This window comes from Amyelois transitella, chromosome 27 (genome assembly GCF_032362555.1).
Source record: "Amyelois transitella isolate CPQ chromosome 27, ilAmyTran1.1, whole genome shotgun sequence".
Taxonomy (NCBI): Eukaryota; Metazoa; Arthropoda; class Insecta; order Lepidoptera; family Pyralidae; genus Amyelois; species Amyelois transitella.
In genome coordinates, this window is record NC_083530.1 from 2099580 (window position 1) to 2115409 (window position 15830).

The following is a 15830-nucleotide window of genomic DNA, read 5'->3' on the forward strand; positions in this document are numbered from 1 at the left end:
ATATTTTTTACTTAATTTGAGCGGAACTTTCCATTCAAATTAATTCTGAATAATTCTATTCTTCATAAGAAGGTCCATATTGGGCTATAATTTTTAATGGCATGATTAAAGGTTTTGACATTATCTTAAATTATCTCATATCAAAAGTTAAACGATGCGTGAATTGATAATGCCGTACAATTTTATGTAATAATAATTCTTGGGATGCAATATGGATCTAATTATAAAACTGAAGAACCATATTTGGCTCAAAAATTAAAGCTTATAATTTTGGCAAAAATACATAGTACATAATTATTTAAAATATACTGTACTTATGTATGCAAAACCTTATTTTTTTAAATAAACTGAGGCCAATAATACTTACTCACGTCAACAGTATCTTGTTATAAATTAGTACAATAAATTTATAGTAAAAAAAATTCACATTTTTAAATAAGTGTAGATACAAAGAAATCAGAATAACATTAGTGTCATACCGATTTATGTGAAGTTAAAAAACGGGTGAAAAATTAAAATATGTATGTAGTTTGAACGTAAATACTTATGTACCTACAGCGACCGTATGGCTTATATTATTGACAAAATAATTAATAAATTACGTGTCTTGATCAAATAAAGGACGTCTTGGCAAAAGATCAGGTCAAGAGTACCCGAAACCGCCAATGACGAGATTGTGTGGTGATAATTTTATTTTATTGATTTAAAGATATGTTTACGATAGTTGTTAATAATAAACTTATTGCAATTCTATTAACAAAAAAAAGCATTTAATTGATACATTAAAGATTAAAAAATCAAGTTATAACATTTCCATAATAATAATAAAAACAGTGTATATTTAATCAAAACAATTACTTAGTTAAAAAAAAAACATAATTAACAAAAAATAATAAAAAGTATTTTGTCTTCAAAATGTGAAATGTAAAGTGTTAAAAAAGGTACAACGCATTGCACGAGTAAAACAATAACTCAATACGAGTTAGTTTCTCTGGCAAAGGTTGCGGAGGTCAGACGGGAGTCGCTTCGTGTGAAAACCTGACTCACCCAATCCAGGGTCCATGGTCAAAGGCGCACTCTGGGCTTGTAACTATCAGGTCCCTATTTGAACTAGAATTATTGTATAAAATTTGTGCAGAAGTCATTTGTGTTACTTGATAATTGCTTTATAAAGCGTCATGATTTTGAGCATTAGATAAAAACATGTTTGCACCCACAATAGCAGACTAACAACCCCCTCCCCCCCCCTATTAATTATTCTTTGATTCCCACTATTGCACTGTCCATTATCAATTTCAGAAGCACTACAATTTCCAATTAAAAAAAGTATTTCTTCACTGTTTTGTTTTTCCATGACTTCTCTCTACTGTTTCCCTGATGTGGCCCAAATCTCCTTGACACTAACCCCTCATTTCATCCCTTCTTCCGATGACATTTGCTCCGGCCTCCACTGTTAAACTGTAATCATTTTACTTTTAACTGTTGTCCAATTCTTCAGTCTTTGATTTCCAAATTCACATAGATTTTTTAAAATTTATCTCCTCTTCGGCTCTTGGTTCCTCTCGACTCTTCCAATAATTTGACCACCCACCACTGTTGTTTATCACCTCCACCCCCCTCCCCCCACTTTTTAATGCTACTATGACTCTCCCCATCACTATTATGATAATATATGTTTGCAACATCCAAAAGGGTAAATATGAAGATCTGGTATATAAATTTAACACCTTGTTGTACTCATGTTACGCAAATAAAAATTTGAATTTCTTTACATCTCACCACTCCTTAACTGTACGCTTTTAATTCTTTGTATATTCTCTCTCGCTCAATTATTCAGTTATTGATGTCCCATGCCAAACAAAATAACAGTTGTGGGGAACAATTATCCGCCCCCACCCACCCACTCCTCTCATAAAGTCAGTCATAGCTCCCACAACAACCCTCACTTTTAATGGTACCCCACCACTATTTATACCTTGCACCTACTCCATAACCTTTAACTTGACCCTCCATTTTGAGACCCCACTGACTCCAACAACTAACACTCCCCCCACTCGCCCCCCCATCCCCCCCACTCGCCCCCCTCCCCCGCGCTCAGCTCGCGGTGGACGCGTACCGAGACAGCTCCGGCAGCGCCGCGCCGACCGCCTGGAACGTTCGCGCGATCTGTTATAAATTATTTGGCAATGGGATTTGGTAAGGCCATCTTGGATTTATAATATTGCGAGAAGGAGTAGCTGATAATAATATAAAGGGGTATGGTTTACTAACTTGACATGTGAACTTGGAATATATTAACAAAAAGATGGCTGGAATGTAAAGAAAAAGTATTTATTCAATTTCAATTTCCATTAGAAAAAGAAAATAACATATAATCACTTCCGCTCCAACTCTTTCCCATGGATGTCGTAAAAGGCGACTAAAGGATAGGCTTACAAAATTGGGATTCTTTTTTAAGCGATGGGCTAGCAACCTGTCACTATTTGAATCTCAATTATATCATTAAGCCAAATAGCTGAACGTGGCCATTCAGTCTTTTCAAGACTGTTGGCTCTGTCTACCCCGCAAGGGATATAGACGTGACCAACCATATATATGTATGTATTCTATCATTGAGCCGGGCAGAGCGTGGCTTTTCAGTCTTTTGATGAATGTCTTACCCGTAAGGTAAGTCGTTATTAAAGGTTCTATTAACAAGCAGTTAATAAAATTATCACACCTCATTCTCTGCCCTCTCGTCTTCGCTCTGGTACTGCACGTCCAATTCTGAACTGTTAACGCTGTTCTCCCAGTCCTCAGAGGATTCTATCGATGATGCATCCAGGTCCATATCTGATGAAGAATAGATATATAGATAGATAGACTCTTTATTGCACCATAAGGAAGAGAAAAACAGAAAAAAAAAACACAGCAATCTCTTCCAGTCAACCTTAGGGTGGAAATTAAAATACTAAGGCGATTGGCGCAGTACATATATACTAATATTATAAAGCTAAAGAGTTTGTTTGAACGCGCTAATCTCAGGAAAAAATCTTTTTGTTTTGAATAGACCATTTATCGAGGAAGGCTTAAGGCTATATAACATCACGCTGCAACTATAAGGAGCGAAGAAATAATGGAGAATGTGAAAAAAATCGGGGAAAATTATTCTTATCCTTGAGGGCTTCAATGATGCCCAAAATAACTATTCCACGCGGACGAAGTCGCGGGCACAGCTAGTATAAAATAAAATGCAAAGTATAAATTTACCTAAACCTAATACATACAAAGAATACAATATTATTTGAAATATACATTGTTATTTGATTCGTGCCTTTGATCAGGACTTCTCAGAATGTAAAGTATATTACTCTTGACGGTCTACTATATTTACATACATACATATAATCACGTCTTTATCCCTTGCGGGGTAGACTTTAAATTCCCACGAATTTAAAACGTCAATTTCACAACATCCCACAAATATTATAAATGCGAAAGTTTGTGAGTATATCAGGATGTCAGTATGGATATTTGTTACTCTTTCACGCAAAAACTATTGAACCGATTACGACGAAATTTGGTATGTAGGTAGCTGAAGACCCCGTATAACATTAAGGCTACTTTTTATCCCGGAATTCCCGCGGGATTGATAGAGTTTCTGAACGAAGTCGCGGGCGGCCTCTAGCCACTACATAGTATAAAACAAAGTCGCTATTTTAGTCTGTCTGTATGCTAAAATCTTTAAAATTACGCAACGGATTTTGATGCGGTTTTTTGTAACAGGTAGAGTGATTCAAGAGGAAGGTTTTTATGTATAATTTTTTCCGAATTTTGCACCCGTGCGAAGCCGGGGCGGGTCGCTAGTTATAACTAAACTAGCTGTGACCGCGACTTCGTCCGCATGGAATAGTTATTTTGGGCATCATTGAAGCCCTCAAGGATGAATAATTTTCCCCGGTTTTTTCACATTTTCAATTATATTTTCGTTCCTAATAGTTGCAGCGTGATGTTATATAGCCTAAAGCCTTCCTCGATAAATGGTCTATTCAATTTTTTTTTTAACCAGTAGTTCCTGAGATTAGCGCGTTCAAACAAATAAACTCTTCAGCTTTATAATATTAGTATTGATAGCTCACTCACCCAACACAATAGGATCGTTGTGACGCTGGTTAGCCGGCGGTATCCTCAGAGCTGTTCCGTTCACAGCCAGGTTCTGCGGGTGGCGGCTGCTTGCGGAGCCCTGGGACGCCAGCTCGGGCGCACCCTCGGTGGTGGGCAGTTCCTCAGTGTAACGAACTAACGGGTGATCCTAGAAAGAATTGAGGGTAGTTCAATTATACATACATACATATGATCACGTCTGTATCCCTTACGGGGTAGACAGAGCCAACAGTCTTGAAAAGACTGATGGGCCACGTTCAGCTATTTGGCTTAATGATAGAATTGAGATTCAAATAGTGACAGGTTGCTAGCCCATCGCCTAAAAAAAAGGATCGCAATTTTATAAACCTATCCCTTAGTCGCCTTTTACGACATCCATAGGAAAGAGACGGAGTGGTCCTATTCTTTTTTTTTTTTATTGGTGCTGGGAGATGAACGTGGCCATTCAGTCTTTTCGAGACTGTTGCCTCTGTCTACCCCGCACGGGATATAGACGTGACCATATGTATGTATGTATACTTACAGGATGTGACAATTCACAAATGGGATTCAGCCTCAGATCAATCATCTCTAGGTCGGCGAGGAAACTTGTGTCAAAATCTTCTGGCAGTGCTGATATCTGCATGGACAAAAGAAAAATAATTATAATTATAAAACATTTTTTTTACATAGAACACCATGAAATTATCAAACTTACATACATACATATAGTCACGTCTATATCCCGTGCGGGGTAGACAGAGCCAACAGTCTTGAAAAGACTAATGGGCCACGTTCGGCTATTTGGCTTAATGATAGAATTGAGATTCAAATAGTGACAGGTTGCTAGCCCAACGCCTAAAAGAAGAATCCCAAGTTTATAAGCCTTACTCTTTAGTCGCCTTTTACAACATCCATGGGAACGAGATGGAGTGGTCCTATTCTTTTTTTTTTATATTAGTGCCGGGAACCACACGGCACTTAACAAACTGACCTGATTATTATTTAGCTGCAAGTACATCAGTTCGGCGCACTTGAGCACCGAACCCGGGAACTCTCTGAGCCGGTTGTTCCTCAAGTTGCAGTGCACTAGGGCGACCATGCTGTCCATTGTGGCGGGTAACGTCTCAATTTCATTATTCTCTAGGGTTAACCACCTGTAAGAGATATGGTTTTTTTTTTTTTTATTTAGTTTATTTGTTTCACTTCATGTTTGTTTTTTTTTTTTATTTTATTTGTTTCACTTTAGGTTTGTTTTTCCTTTGAGTAAAATGGATTTTTCTTTAGCTTCCTGGTTTGTGTGCTATTTGATGCATCTTCAAGCCAGGTTGCCAATGTTTTTGTGATGTGATGACGCAAATGGTTTTGTAAGAGATATGGTTCGGTCATGTGGAGAGGATGAACGAAAGCAGGTTGACTAAGCAGATATACAAGGAGAGTGTGGTGGGAAAGGTTGGAGTGGGAAGACCTAGACGAACACATTTTGATCATATTAGGGACGTCCTGGTAACGGGTCAGGTCAAGAGTACCTGAAATATGACAATTGGAAAGAGGTAGTCTCTGCCTACTCCTCCGGGAAAGAGTCGTGATTATATGTATGTATGTAAGAGTTAAGGGATATATTTTTATTGTAGACATTGAGACATACATATAAGTGCTGTGTCAAGGTTTAACTGTGTGAATTGCATGATGCTAATCCTAACACTGTACTAATATCATAATGCTGAAGAGTTTGTTTGTTTGAATGCATTATAAATAAAATAAATAAATAAATAAATATATACGGGACAAATTACACTGATTGAGTTAGCCTCGAAGTAAGTTCGAAACTTGTGTTACGAGATACTAACTCAACGATACTATATTTTATAATAAATACTTATATAGATAAACATCCAAGACCCAGGACAATCAGAAAAAGTTCTTTTCTCATCATGCCTTGACCGGGATTTGAACCCGGGACCTCCGGTGTCACAGACAAGCGTACTACCGCTGAGCCACAGAGGCCGTCTGGCATTAATTTCAGGGACTACTGGTTCGAATTGAAAAATTCTTTTTGCGTTGAATAGACCATTTATTGAGGAAGGCTTTAGGCTATATAATATCACGCTGCAACTATAAGGACCAAAGAAATAATGGAAAATATTAAAAAATAAAACGGGGAAAGTTATATATCCTTGAGTCAATGGTACCAAAAATAACTATTCTACGCGGACGAAGTCGCGGGCACAGCTATTAGTAATATTATCAGTAATGTAAACTTTAAGCTTTAAATTTAAACTCACATAAACTTAAAATAACAAATAAGGAATAGATTTCCAACATGGGGATGTGACCATAGACAAAAACCAAGTCATTCGAGGAGGAGGCAACCGGGACAATTGCCAGAAATATACATACCTTAATTTGGTCAGCCTTGTCATTTCCTCTGGAATAGTCTTCAGTTCATTGCCTCGCGCGCCAAAAGTATCCAATTTTTCCAACTTGCCGATTTCCTTTGGGATCTCTCGCAACCCTATCCTATTACACCAGAACGCTTCCAAGTTCTCAAGCTCCCCAATTTCAGGAATCAACACATTTAGAGGATTGTAACTTATGTTCAAATTAACCAAGTTTTTTAGGTTCCCTATTTCAGACGGCAACGATTTAATGTTATTGTAATCTAGCGTTAGTGTTGTTAAGTTTAATAACTCCGTTATCTGCACTGGAATGGTAGTAATTTTGTTTTTATGCAAGTACAAATGTTGCACTTCGAAACAGGTGTACAAGAGGTCAGGTATTTCTGTAATTTCAAACGCGTTTAAGCTTAGTCTTGACTTTCTTTTAACGATTGCTTGTTCGATTAGAGCTAAGATATGGTTTTCACGGATAAATTTTAAAATTGCACTCATTTTTAAACTATTTTTTATTACATTTCAGTAAAAAATTGCGTTGTTTGTACAGAAAACAGAATGTTGACTTATCGTCCATTGACATATGTTGATATGACAGTGGCATTTATATCATGACATATTTGTGTATACATAATTGCCATGTCTTTTTATCAAAAACTTCTATCAAACACATTCGAAAAAGAAATGAAAAAAAGCCCATAACCCAATTTCCACTTTGTACAACAGAAAACACTAATAATAAATGACAAATTAACCACAAATATTTATAGCTATCGCATATCACATAATCGTATAAATTATTATTTTCTGTTCTTGATTTACATGATTGTAGAAACGGAACGGAATTTAAGGTATCGATTATCGCGGAAAATGTAAAAATGGCTCGTGTTTATATGTAGAAGACGTGTGTACATAATTGATTTAAGACGTGCTTGTGCAGCTTTAGTAAAAACAAAACATATTCTTCCGATTTAAAAATAGGAACATAGTTATTTATTTATTAATTCTTATCTCATAGAGGCGTGGCTGTGAAAAAAATAATAATAAAATGTCTCACATTTGTACGCATATTTTTAAAGTCGCAATTTTCGTTTTGAGTGTATTACAATGTTTTAATAAAGCAGTAGATGGTAAGTCTTAAATAATAAAATATGTAGAATGCTTCAAAATAACTACATAAGTGTCTTACCGCAAAATCAATTTAAACAGAAAAATAATATGCAAGTCTTGGATAAGTTTTTTTCTTAGAAGTAGAATTAAATAAGATTTTTTTTATATCATAATTATTATTTTTTTTCGGCGAGTTAATAACACAATTTTACATTAATCTTGTATCTTGTTTTATTTGTTTGTTTCTTATAATAAACGATATGTACCTACCTAATGTAAAGAAAAAAGTTGAAATAAAAATTCAAAACCTTTTTTCATTTATTCATATTTTAAATTAGGTACATATCTTTGTTCTTTAAAACGGAGTTCGTAACACCCATAAATCAATACTTACAAAAATAATGAACTGTATGAAAGGCAATTCTATTTCATAATTGATATGTTGAATTACCTACTTAACCAAGCAAGTGTTGTCGATCGTTTATTAGAAATATAATCAACTTGTTAGGGAGACAATTAACTTGTTATATATTTTTTAATAAATACATAATTTCTTTAACTCCTCCACTCAACTCCCCGAATGATAAATACTCCCTTATTAAATATGTGTAATAAAAACAAATATTACTCTAGCCTGAAAGCTGAAGCGCATTAAACATTTTAACAATTTTCAAACATTTAAAATGTTATCAATTTACTTCTAGGTATAACAATAATAAATCAATATAACAAGACCGGGCATCACATCCGCCGTTCGAGCGTGGACGACGGCTTCGTCAAGCAGAAGTCTTCATACCGGTCCTTCCAACCGGTGTCCATAAAATACCACAAGGCCTACCCCAGAGATGACCGGCCGGACTACGACATCACCTCTTACGACACGGAGTACGGCGGCGTCGTGTCCAATTTTACGTCTTCCATTTACGATGACAACCCGCAGCTTTATCCGAACCCTGAATATATTTCGAAGAACAACCAAGGTTTGTGTTTGTGATTATTTATTTAATTTTGTGCCAGTTGCGGATATAAACTAATCTATTAAAACTTGGAATCGAGTTTCTAGTGTATTTAAGAAGAAGAAATTTAAGAAAACATTTATTGTTTAAAGTTTCCTAAGACAGTAGGCTGAGCCTTGATTATTTATTTACTTTTTGACTGATCATTAACTTTTTATAACAAGCGATATTCAGATCTGATAAGAACCTATTAACATGTCTCAGAAGCTTAACGAGAAAGGAAAGGTCTTAGCTAAAATTGTCGCCTTAGTATGCACGATTAAATAACCAAAATTGTGTCAAACAGTTAAAACCCAAGAAAGTCAAGACACGAAACCCCAGGAACAAGAGGTGGAGATACCTGATGATACATTAGCTGATGCTGATCTGAAGGAGCATAATATTATTGACAGTGTAACGTATTTGTACGGATTCAATAGCTGTCACGGAGTTAGAAATGAGTGGATGATTTTGGTAAGATACATTTTCTCTTTATAAATGATTTTTTTAACAGATAAGAATTTCATGGAGCTTGTTATGAATTGAACCTAGGCCGCGAAGCATATCGCCAGTGGGCGTTGCCAGGAAAACATATTAAAACAATTGAAAAACATTTTCGTGTGTTGATTTGAGTTTTAAGCAAGATATGGGATAAAGTAGATCTTTATTCCAAATATTTTTGATAAACAAATCAGTCAGTTTATAATACATACATAAGTCACGTCTATATCCCTCGCGGGGTGCACAGAGCCATCAATCTTAAAACGGCTGGTAGGCCACGTTCGGTTGTTTGGCTTAATGATAGAATTGAGATAAAAAAATTACAGGTTGCTAGCCCATCGCCTTAAAGAAGAAGCCCTAATGTAAAAGCCTTTCCCTTAGCCGCCATTTACTACATTCATGGAAAAGAGATTGAGTGGTATAGCGTTAATAATAATATATTACAAAGAACATTACAACTAGGTACCTATAATTTTCATAATTGACATTAATTGTAGATATTCATCACAAGCGGTATCGCAATAATTCTATTGGTTGCTACTGTAATGTGGCTGATGTGGAGTGAATATACGGCGGAGTTTAGAAAAAATAGCAAACTCTATCCGATCAATATAAACCTCTGCTGCTGCATGACCGCTTGCACCCTGATCTACATACAAGCTGTTATGGTAAGTTTTATTATCTTAAAAAAGAAAAATTGGACGTGGAATCGCTAATTGATAGATGTAGAAAGACCTCAGAAGTAAGATGGCCTTAATCATGTTTTTTTTAAAACTTTATTGAGTCTCAAAGGTAAAATAGGTGGACTTCATGTATCACTCTGTAATATTGTAACCCATTAGTAAATATTGCAGTTTTGTCAATAAATCACAAACTTTTAATTGCAATTTTTGCCTCAGAATTATGTCTTTTAATAACTTTGATTTCTTATAATCTCAAATCTTGATCAAACGGGCCCTAAATTTACCTCAAAAAGGACCACCGTGTAAAAAAATCAAGAAGATAACAGTTTCACTTATATTCACAATTGATTTTCTTGCATGAAGAGAGTTATGATGTGGATGAAGCGAAGGAAGTATGCAGATATCGTGGCAAGTGGAAAGATGTAGTCTCTGCCTACCCCTCCGGGAATAAGACGTGATTTTATGTATGTATGTATGATTTTCTAATCCCCAGGGAGTTCCTTCACCATACTAATACGAGATAATTGCGTTACAACTCAACAGACATAATATATATTCTTCGCTATGTGTATAAATACTTGTCACACAGTCCCTGCATACTTCATCCACATTCATGTTTATTATCAGCTATGACCTATTCCTCAGGGGGTTTCCTCACCATCTCAATGCGAGAGGATTGCGTTACTTCTCCACTACACACATATATCCTGCGCTATGTGGATAGTGGCTCTCGCAGCCGCTGTGGCTGAGTACTGCGCTTGCGATTCTTTGTTGCCGCTAAAGTATAACTATTTGCTGGCATATGGAGTACCTGCTATTGTTGTTATGGTAAGAAGTTAAAAATCTGTGTGTATATAGAAGAAAATTACTTAAAGAAGAAAGGTTCGAGAAGTTTCACTTTAATTTAGTTTACTTATTTTTGTAGTGGTTTACTAAAGCGAGGTCACGAGTTAGAAATTATATTACATCCATTAATTAAAAAGTTTAATGTACATGAGAGACTGATGATATTTCTTATATACTTAATTTGGAATTCAATAAGATTTTAAAGAAGAGTGTAGACAATATTTTTTTTTAATAGTAATAATTTATAATGAAAAATCTACATATTTCTGTGTACATTTACAGTTCAACTACGCTCTATCTATGGAGCACTACGAGATAAAACATTACTGTTGGATGTCGATCGAAAAAGGCATGGTCATGGGTTTCATGGTACCTGCCATGATTCTCATCCTTATAAATACGGGAATCATAATACTCGGCCTTCAAAGCGTGAACAAAAAGCAAGCTGAAATGCTAACGGCAAAAATACAGGAATTAGTCGACCATCATATTGCGAATTGGCCTAAAAACGAGCAAATTGAGGAGAATAAAAACGGGAGTTTGGAAGATATTTATTCCCCGGGGAGCAGTAGGAAGAATACCGATAGTTCTGATACGCTGGATAAGGAATACGGCATGAGCGAGGACGATATTGGCGGGTCCAATGGAGACGTGAACGGGGAAGGAAATGAGGTGAGTGTTGCCAGTTTTAGGTGTGGTAGTTTAGTAGTATTTCACATTATAAGTTTCTAAAACATTGAATTCTTGGTCAATTTCCTGGTTATGAACATCAGTAGACATGTATGACCTTTATCCAGGAATGGGAAGGTCAGGTCAAATACTTTCTGACCTGACTTGGATTATTGTTTGAACCATTCTTGCATTATAGTCATATTTGACCCTGGGCTTCTATAAAAGGGGAACATAAGACTTTCCGTTAAGATATAAAGCTTATCCCCTCTGCCATAAATCAAACAGCAACTATTAAAAAAGAAAATAACATTTTTTTCTCCTAGTCAAATCCGGCAAAGACAATACAAGACAAAGGCCTTCTTAACATGCTGTACATGGACACTCTGTCCTGGAAATGGAGCTGGAACACTGAAGGAAATGAGTTAAAAGCCTACCTGAACTTATGTTTGGTTTTGGAGCCATTCTTCGCCATAAATTGGGTTATGGGCGTTGTGGCGATTGAAAATGCTGCCCATTGGTCTACGCCGACGATTTACCTCATTCTTGTGGTCGCTATGGTGAGTTATTTTACCGCTGAAACATATCACTAACTAATCAAAACATAAACTTAAATATTCTTTAGTCTTTTTTTTCATGACACTTTTTTTTACATGGAATCTTCTTAAGTAACCTTTCTGATAAAAAGTAGCGATAATAAGCGGTCTTATTGATCAAGTATAGTAAAAAAAAAAATAACATTAATTTCCCTTCCGGCGGGAAACCTGTTACTAGACCACATAATGAAATCATGGTAAATTTCAAATCTAAATCCACCGGCTAGGACTGTTATATCAGTCAGTTGTATATAATTTAGATAATTATTAGAAAGAGGAGAAACATTTTATTATTTTAAATTTAAAAAAGCACTTTTTTTTCGACTGTCTTGAAGGCAAAGCAATCTCAATCTTGTTTTTTTTTTGGAAACATTTATAAAGTCGAATACGTTTACAGTATGTTTACCTGACGGCTACACTCTGCACCACGCTGCCTATCGTGAGGAACAAGAACGCGTGCTGCGAGGAAGTCGTCACTGAGCCGCAAGTCGCCCGCACCAGGTTATATAATCACATCTATATACATACATATGGTCACGTCTATATACCTTGCGAGGTAGACAGAGCCGACAGTCTTGAACAGACTGAATGGCCACGTTCAGCTGTTTGGCGTAATGATAGAATTGAGATTCAAATTGTGGTAGGTTGCTAGCCCATCATCGCCTAAAAAAGAATCCCACATCTATACCCTTTGCAATTTAGGGATAGACAGAGCAAAGAGTCTTGAAAAGACTGATAGGCTACGTTCAGATTTTTGGCTTAATGATAGAATTGAGTTTCAAATACGGTTGCTTGCCCATCGCCTAAATGTAGAATCCCAAGTTTATACTGTCTATCCTGGAAAGGATATAGACGTGATTCTGTGTATTGGTTGATTTATCAACCAATTTAATCTTTTTTGATTCCGATTTGAACTTTCATATTGACAATTATCATTCCAGGACCACAGACAGCATCCCGCTACTGGACCCCACGATTCAGCAACCGAATGTGACTCCAGCTCCGGCCGACACCATCAGCACTATAAGCATATAACTTCAGGATTATGAACCTTGGGTTCAGAATTCTACGGTTGATGAACAACCGTCCAAAGATAGGTGTGAGGACACCGTCTTTTAAGACTTCGTGTCTAAAAAATGTGTGACTTTTTTTTAAAGCATACACCGTGTTTTACGGCCAAAGTCCCATTTAAGTGACTTTGCGTGTTTGCGCCGTGGAAAAAAAAAATTAGGGAAGAGCGGGATTTGAAAAATCCGTGTTGTTAAAGTGTTAAACTACTAAAATGGAGATACACAAAAATTTTGTGCGCCGCAAAAGTATACCGCGCATTTTTGGGTCGGTTAATATTTGAAAAACTGTGGAAAGTGTAAATTGGCTACGCAAAAAGTGAATTGAAAATGTCGTTTTTATGCGAGAAAACTGCGCAACAGTAGCGAGAAAGGATTTTATTCAACAAAGAATTAGACATAAAATTGATTGATACCAATGGGTTCTAATTAACTCTTTGGAATCCTTAAAAAGGACTGCGTTCAGTCCATATATGTTTAATATGAATCATATTCCTTGAGTGAGGCGAGGAAGAAAAATGACAGAAGTTGCATAATGTCGATTTGATAAGGATATAGAAAAAGGGGCATAGAAATCTGAATAAATATTTCTATGAAAGAGGGTAGTTGGATATTGACAGGGCAAAGTACCATAAAGTACTTACTATGGTCACGTTATGTATAAAATAAAAAAAAAATTAATATTTTATAAATGGAGGTTAGGAAACTTGAACGTGGAGCAATGAAGCTGCCATTTCCGTGTAATTTTCACTGGTTTCTGATTGATAGGTACTGGTTCTATAATTCTCCATCTTGGAAATTATGATACAGCTATCTGGTGAAACTGGTAGCAAAAATTTTGGTACTGGTAATGATAAGATAATCAAATATTTTCGGTTTCTAAAAATATGGAGTTTTGTGGCCCAATTAAGGCCAAAAATCTAGTTATTTTTACGTATTTGGCCCTTTGTGACAATATCCTTTGAGTGGTGAAAAAGTCTCAGATATGGAATAAAGCAAAAGTGGAAGTGATAGATTGAAATTATATGTAGATTTTAAAGGCTGAAATGGGATTTGAAATGTAAAGCAAGAAAAGGTTAAAAAGTTTAAAAACAATTATAGACAGAATTTTTTCTTCCATTCAATATAAATTATGAATATTTTAATAAAAGTAGAATGTAAAAAAATTTGTCACACTAGAAAGAAATGTTTTACCTTGAAAAAATTCTTGTTACCCATATTTCAATTCATTACAAATTATTATGGGTGACAAAAATAATTTGAAAGTATATCATACAAAGGATAAATGTATTTTTATTCGTAGAAACTATTTCAGTGTTTGATATAAAAATATACAAAATATTAAAATAATAAATAATACATATCTACAGAAATTTTCAAGTTTATTATATATACGTTCAAAAAGTGATTCTATGAGAAAATTATAAAAAAAAGTAGTACCTACCATTTTCTACTTTTTAATCTGTAAATGGTAGGTAAGTAGATGAGAAATGTTAAAGAAAAATACTTATGTACCTATAATATGTATGTACTCTGCGCAAATGCACTTTTCTAAATGTTTAGAGAAGATATCTCTCTGATTTCAACAGAACATAACACTGTATTTCTAAATTCAGACGAAAATTAACCATGTCAGTTATCGCACAAAAATAATGTAAATTTTGTATATACAATAATATTCTTGGACAATGTTAAATAACTACAACAAAAATATTTTTTCATCCCTTGACAATATGGCGACCGTAAATGATAATTTTAAAAGCGGGATGAATTTTGGATGTTCATTTGCACTGCAAGACTTTGGTTGTTAAAAAGGTTCGTCTTGTTTAAAATCTGTTGATTTTCTGAATTTTAATACTGTAAAATGTTTCGATCAGTCCGTTTTAAAGAGGCTTAGGTACATTTTTTACACGATGACAATCTTGGTATTTGTAATAGAAATCTTTTTAATTTTCTACGTGGCATTAAAACTGCCTCTGGCGTTTGAACTTGGTTCACTTCTAATTTTAAGCTCTTGTGATAGTTTCTAGCGTGATAGCATACTGTTGAATAAGTTTTAATAAATGTTTTAATCATTTTTAGGTTTTTTATTAAAGGACAAGACACTCGTCTTAATTTACGCTTTAGTATGTCCTACAAACGAGGTACGTACTAAAAGTTGGAAAAAATAATTGACTTACCTATATTGAAGCTAGCGGTAATAGATGCTTGTAATCTGTTGCTGAATCTTTACATAACCCATACATGGGTTCCTCGTGGGCCAACTGAAAAAATCGGCTAGTTCCCACTAGTTCAATCGTTGAACTAGTGAGACTTTTTTTCCCAGTAGTTCAACTTAGTACAATCCTCCCGAAAAGTTGAACTACTGAGACAAAAAAGTTGTACTCACCATTTTTTAATTTTCACTTTCTAATTTGTCTTCAATTTTATTATTTCAGATGCTTATAAAAAAAAATTTATGCAATGTTTTTGTATTTTCAAATGACATTTTTTATTATAAGCAAATTATATACTTACTGTTTTTCAATAAACAGATTATAATTTGAATTATTTTATTCCACCAAACAATTTTTAAATAAATTACTTAAATTTTGACTTTTTATGTTTTTGAATGAACATATTCATCAATTAAAATAATTGAAATAATTGATGATTGTTAAATTTAAAGTGATTTATTGCAATTTCAACCACTAACACCTTACAAATGTGTATTCAGTTTCTGTTAAAAATATATAAAAAAAAATAGTTCAGTAGCTCTCTATTTAGCAATCAATATCTTTTCGTTGCTGTTTTTTTACTAAGCAGTGCGTAAAATATTTGAAGGTAGTTTTACAAATAAAACAACTGA

General features: G+C 34.9%; 2 protein-coding genes across 3 annotated transcripts; one reads left to right on the forward strand and one right to left on the reverse strand.

Moving 5' to 3' along the window:
• Positions 1-2067: 2067 nt before the first annotated feature.
• LOC106142134 (leucine-rich repeat protein SHOC-2) lies at positions 2068-7097 on the reverse strand. Of its 2 annotated transcripts, none has more exons than XM_013343763.2 (6): positions 6523-7097; positions 5117-5279; positions 4667-4762; positions 4123-4291; positions 2720-2832; positions 2068-2166 (listed from the first exon to the last, which is right to left on the reverse strand). In XM_013343763.2, the coding sequence occupies exons 1-6, from the start codon at positions 7011-7013 to the stop codon at positions 2095-2097; spliced, it is 1104 nt and encodes a 367-aa protein (XP_013199217.1). In that variant the 5' UTR covers positions 7014-7097; the 3' UTR covers positions 2068-2094. The 2 variants fall into 2 exon arrangements, with proteins under 2 accessions (XP_013199217.1, XP_013199218.1); XM_013343764.2 differs by having other exon boundaries at positions 2070-2148.
• Positions 7098-7563: 466 nt separating this feature from the next.
• LOC106142110 (uncharacterized) lies at positions 7564-13087 on the forward strand. Its single transcript, XM_060951914.1, has 9 exons — positions 7564-7645; positions 8330-8611; positions 8928-9094; positions 9619-9789; positions 10450-10632; positions 10933-11322; positions 11646-11879; positions 12313-12416; positions 12857-13087. The coding sequence occupies exons 1-9, from the start codon at positions 7564-7566 to the stop codon at positions 12948-12950; spliced, it is 1707 nt and encodes a 568-aa protein (XP_060807897.1). The 3' UTR covers positions 12951-13087.
• Positions 13088-15830: the final 2743 nt, after the last annotated feature.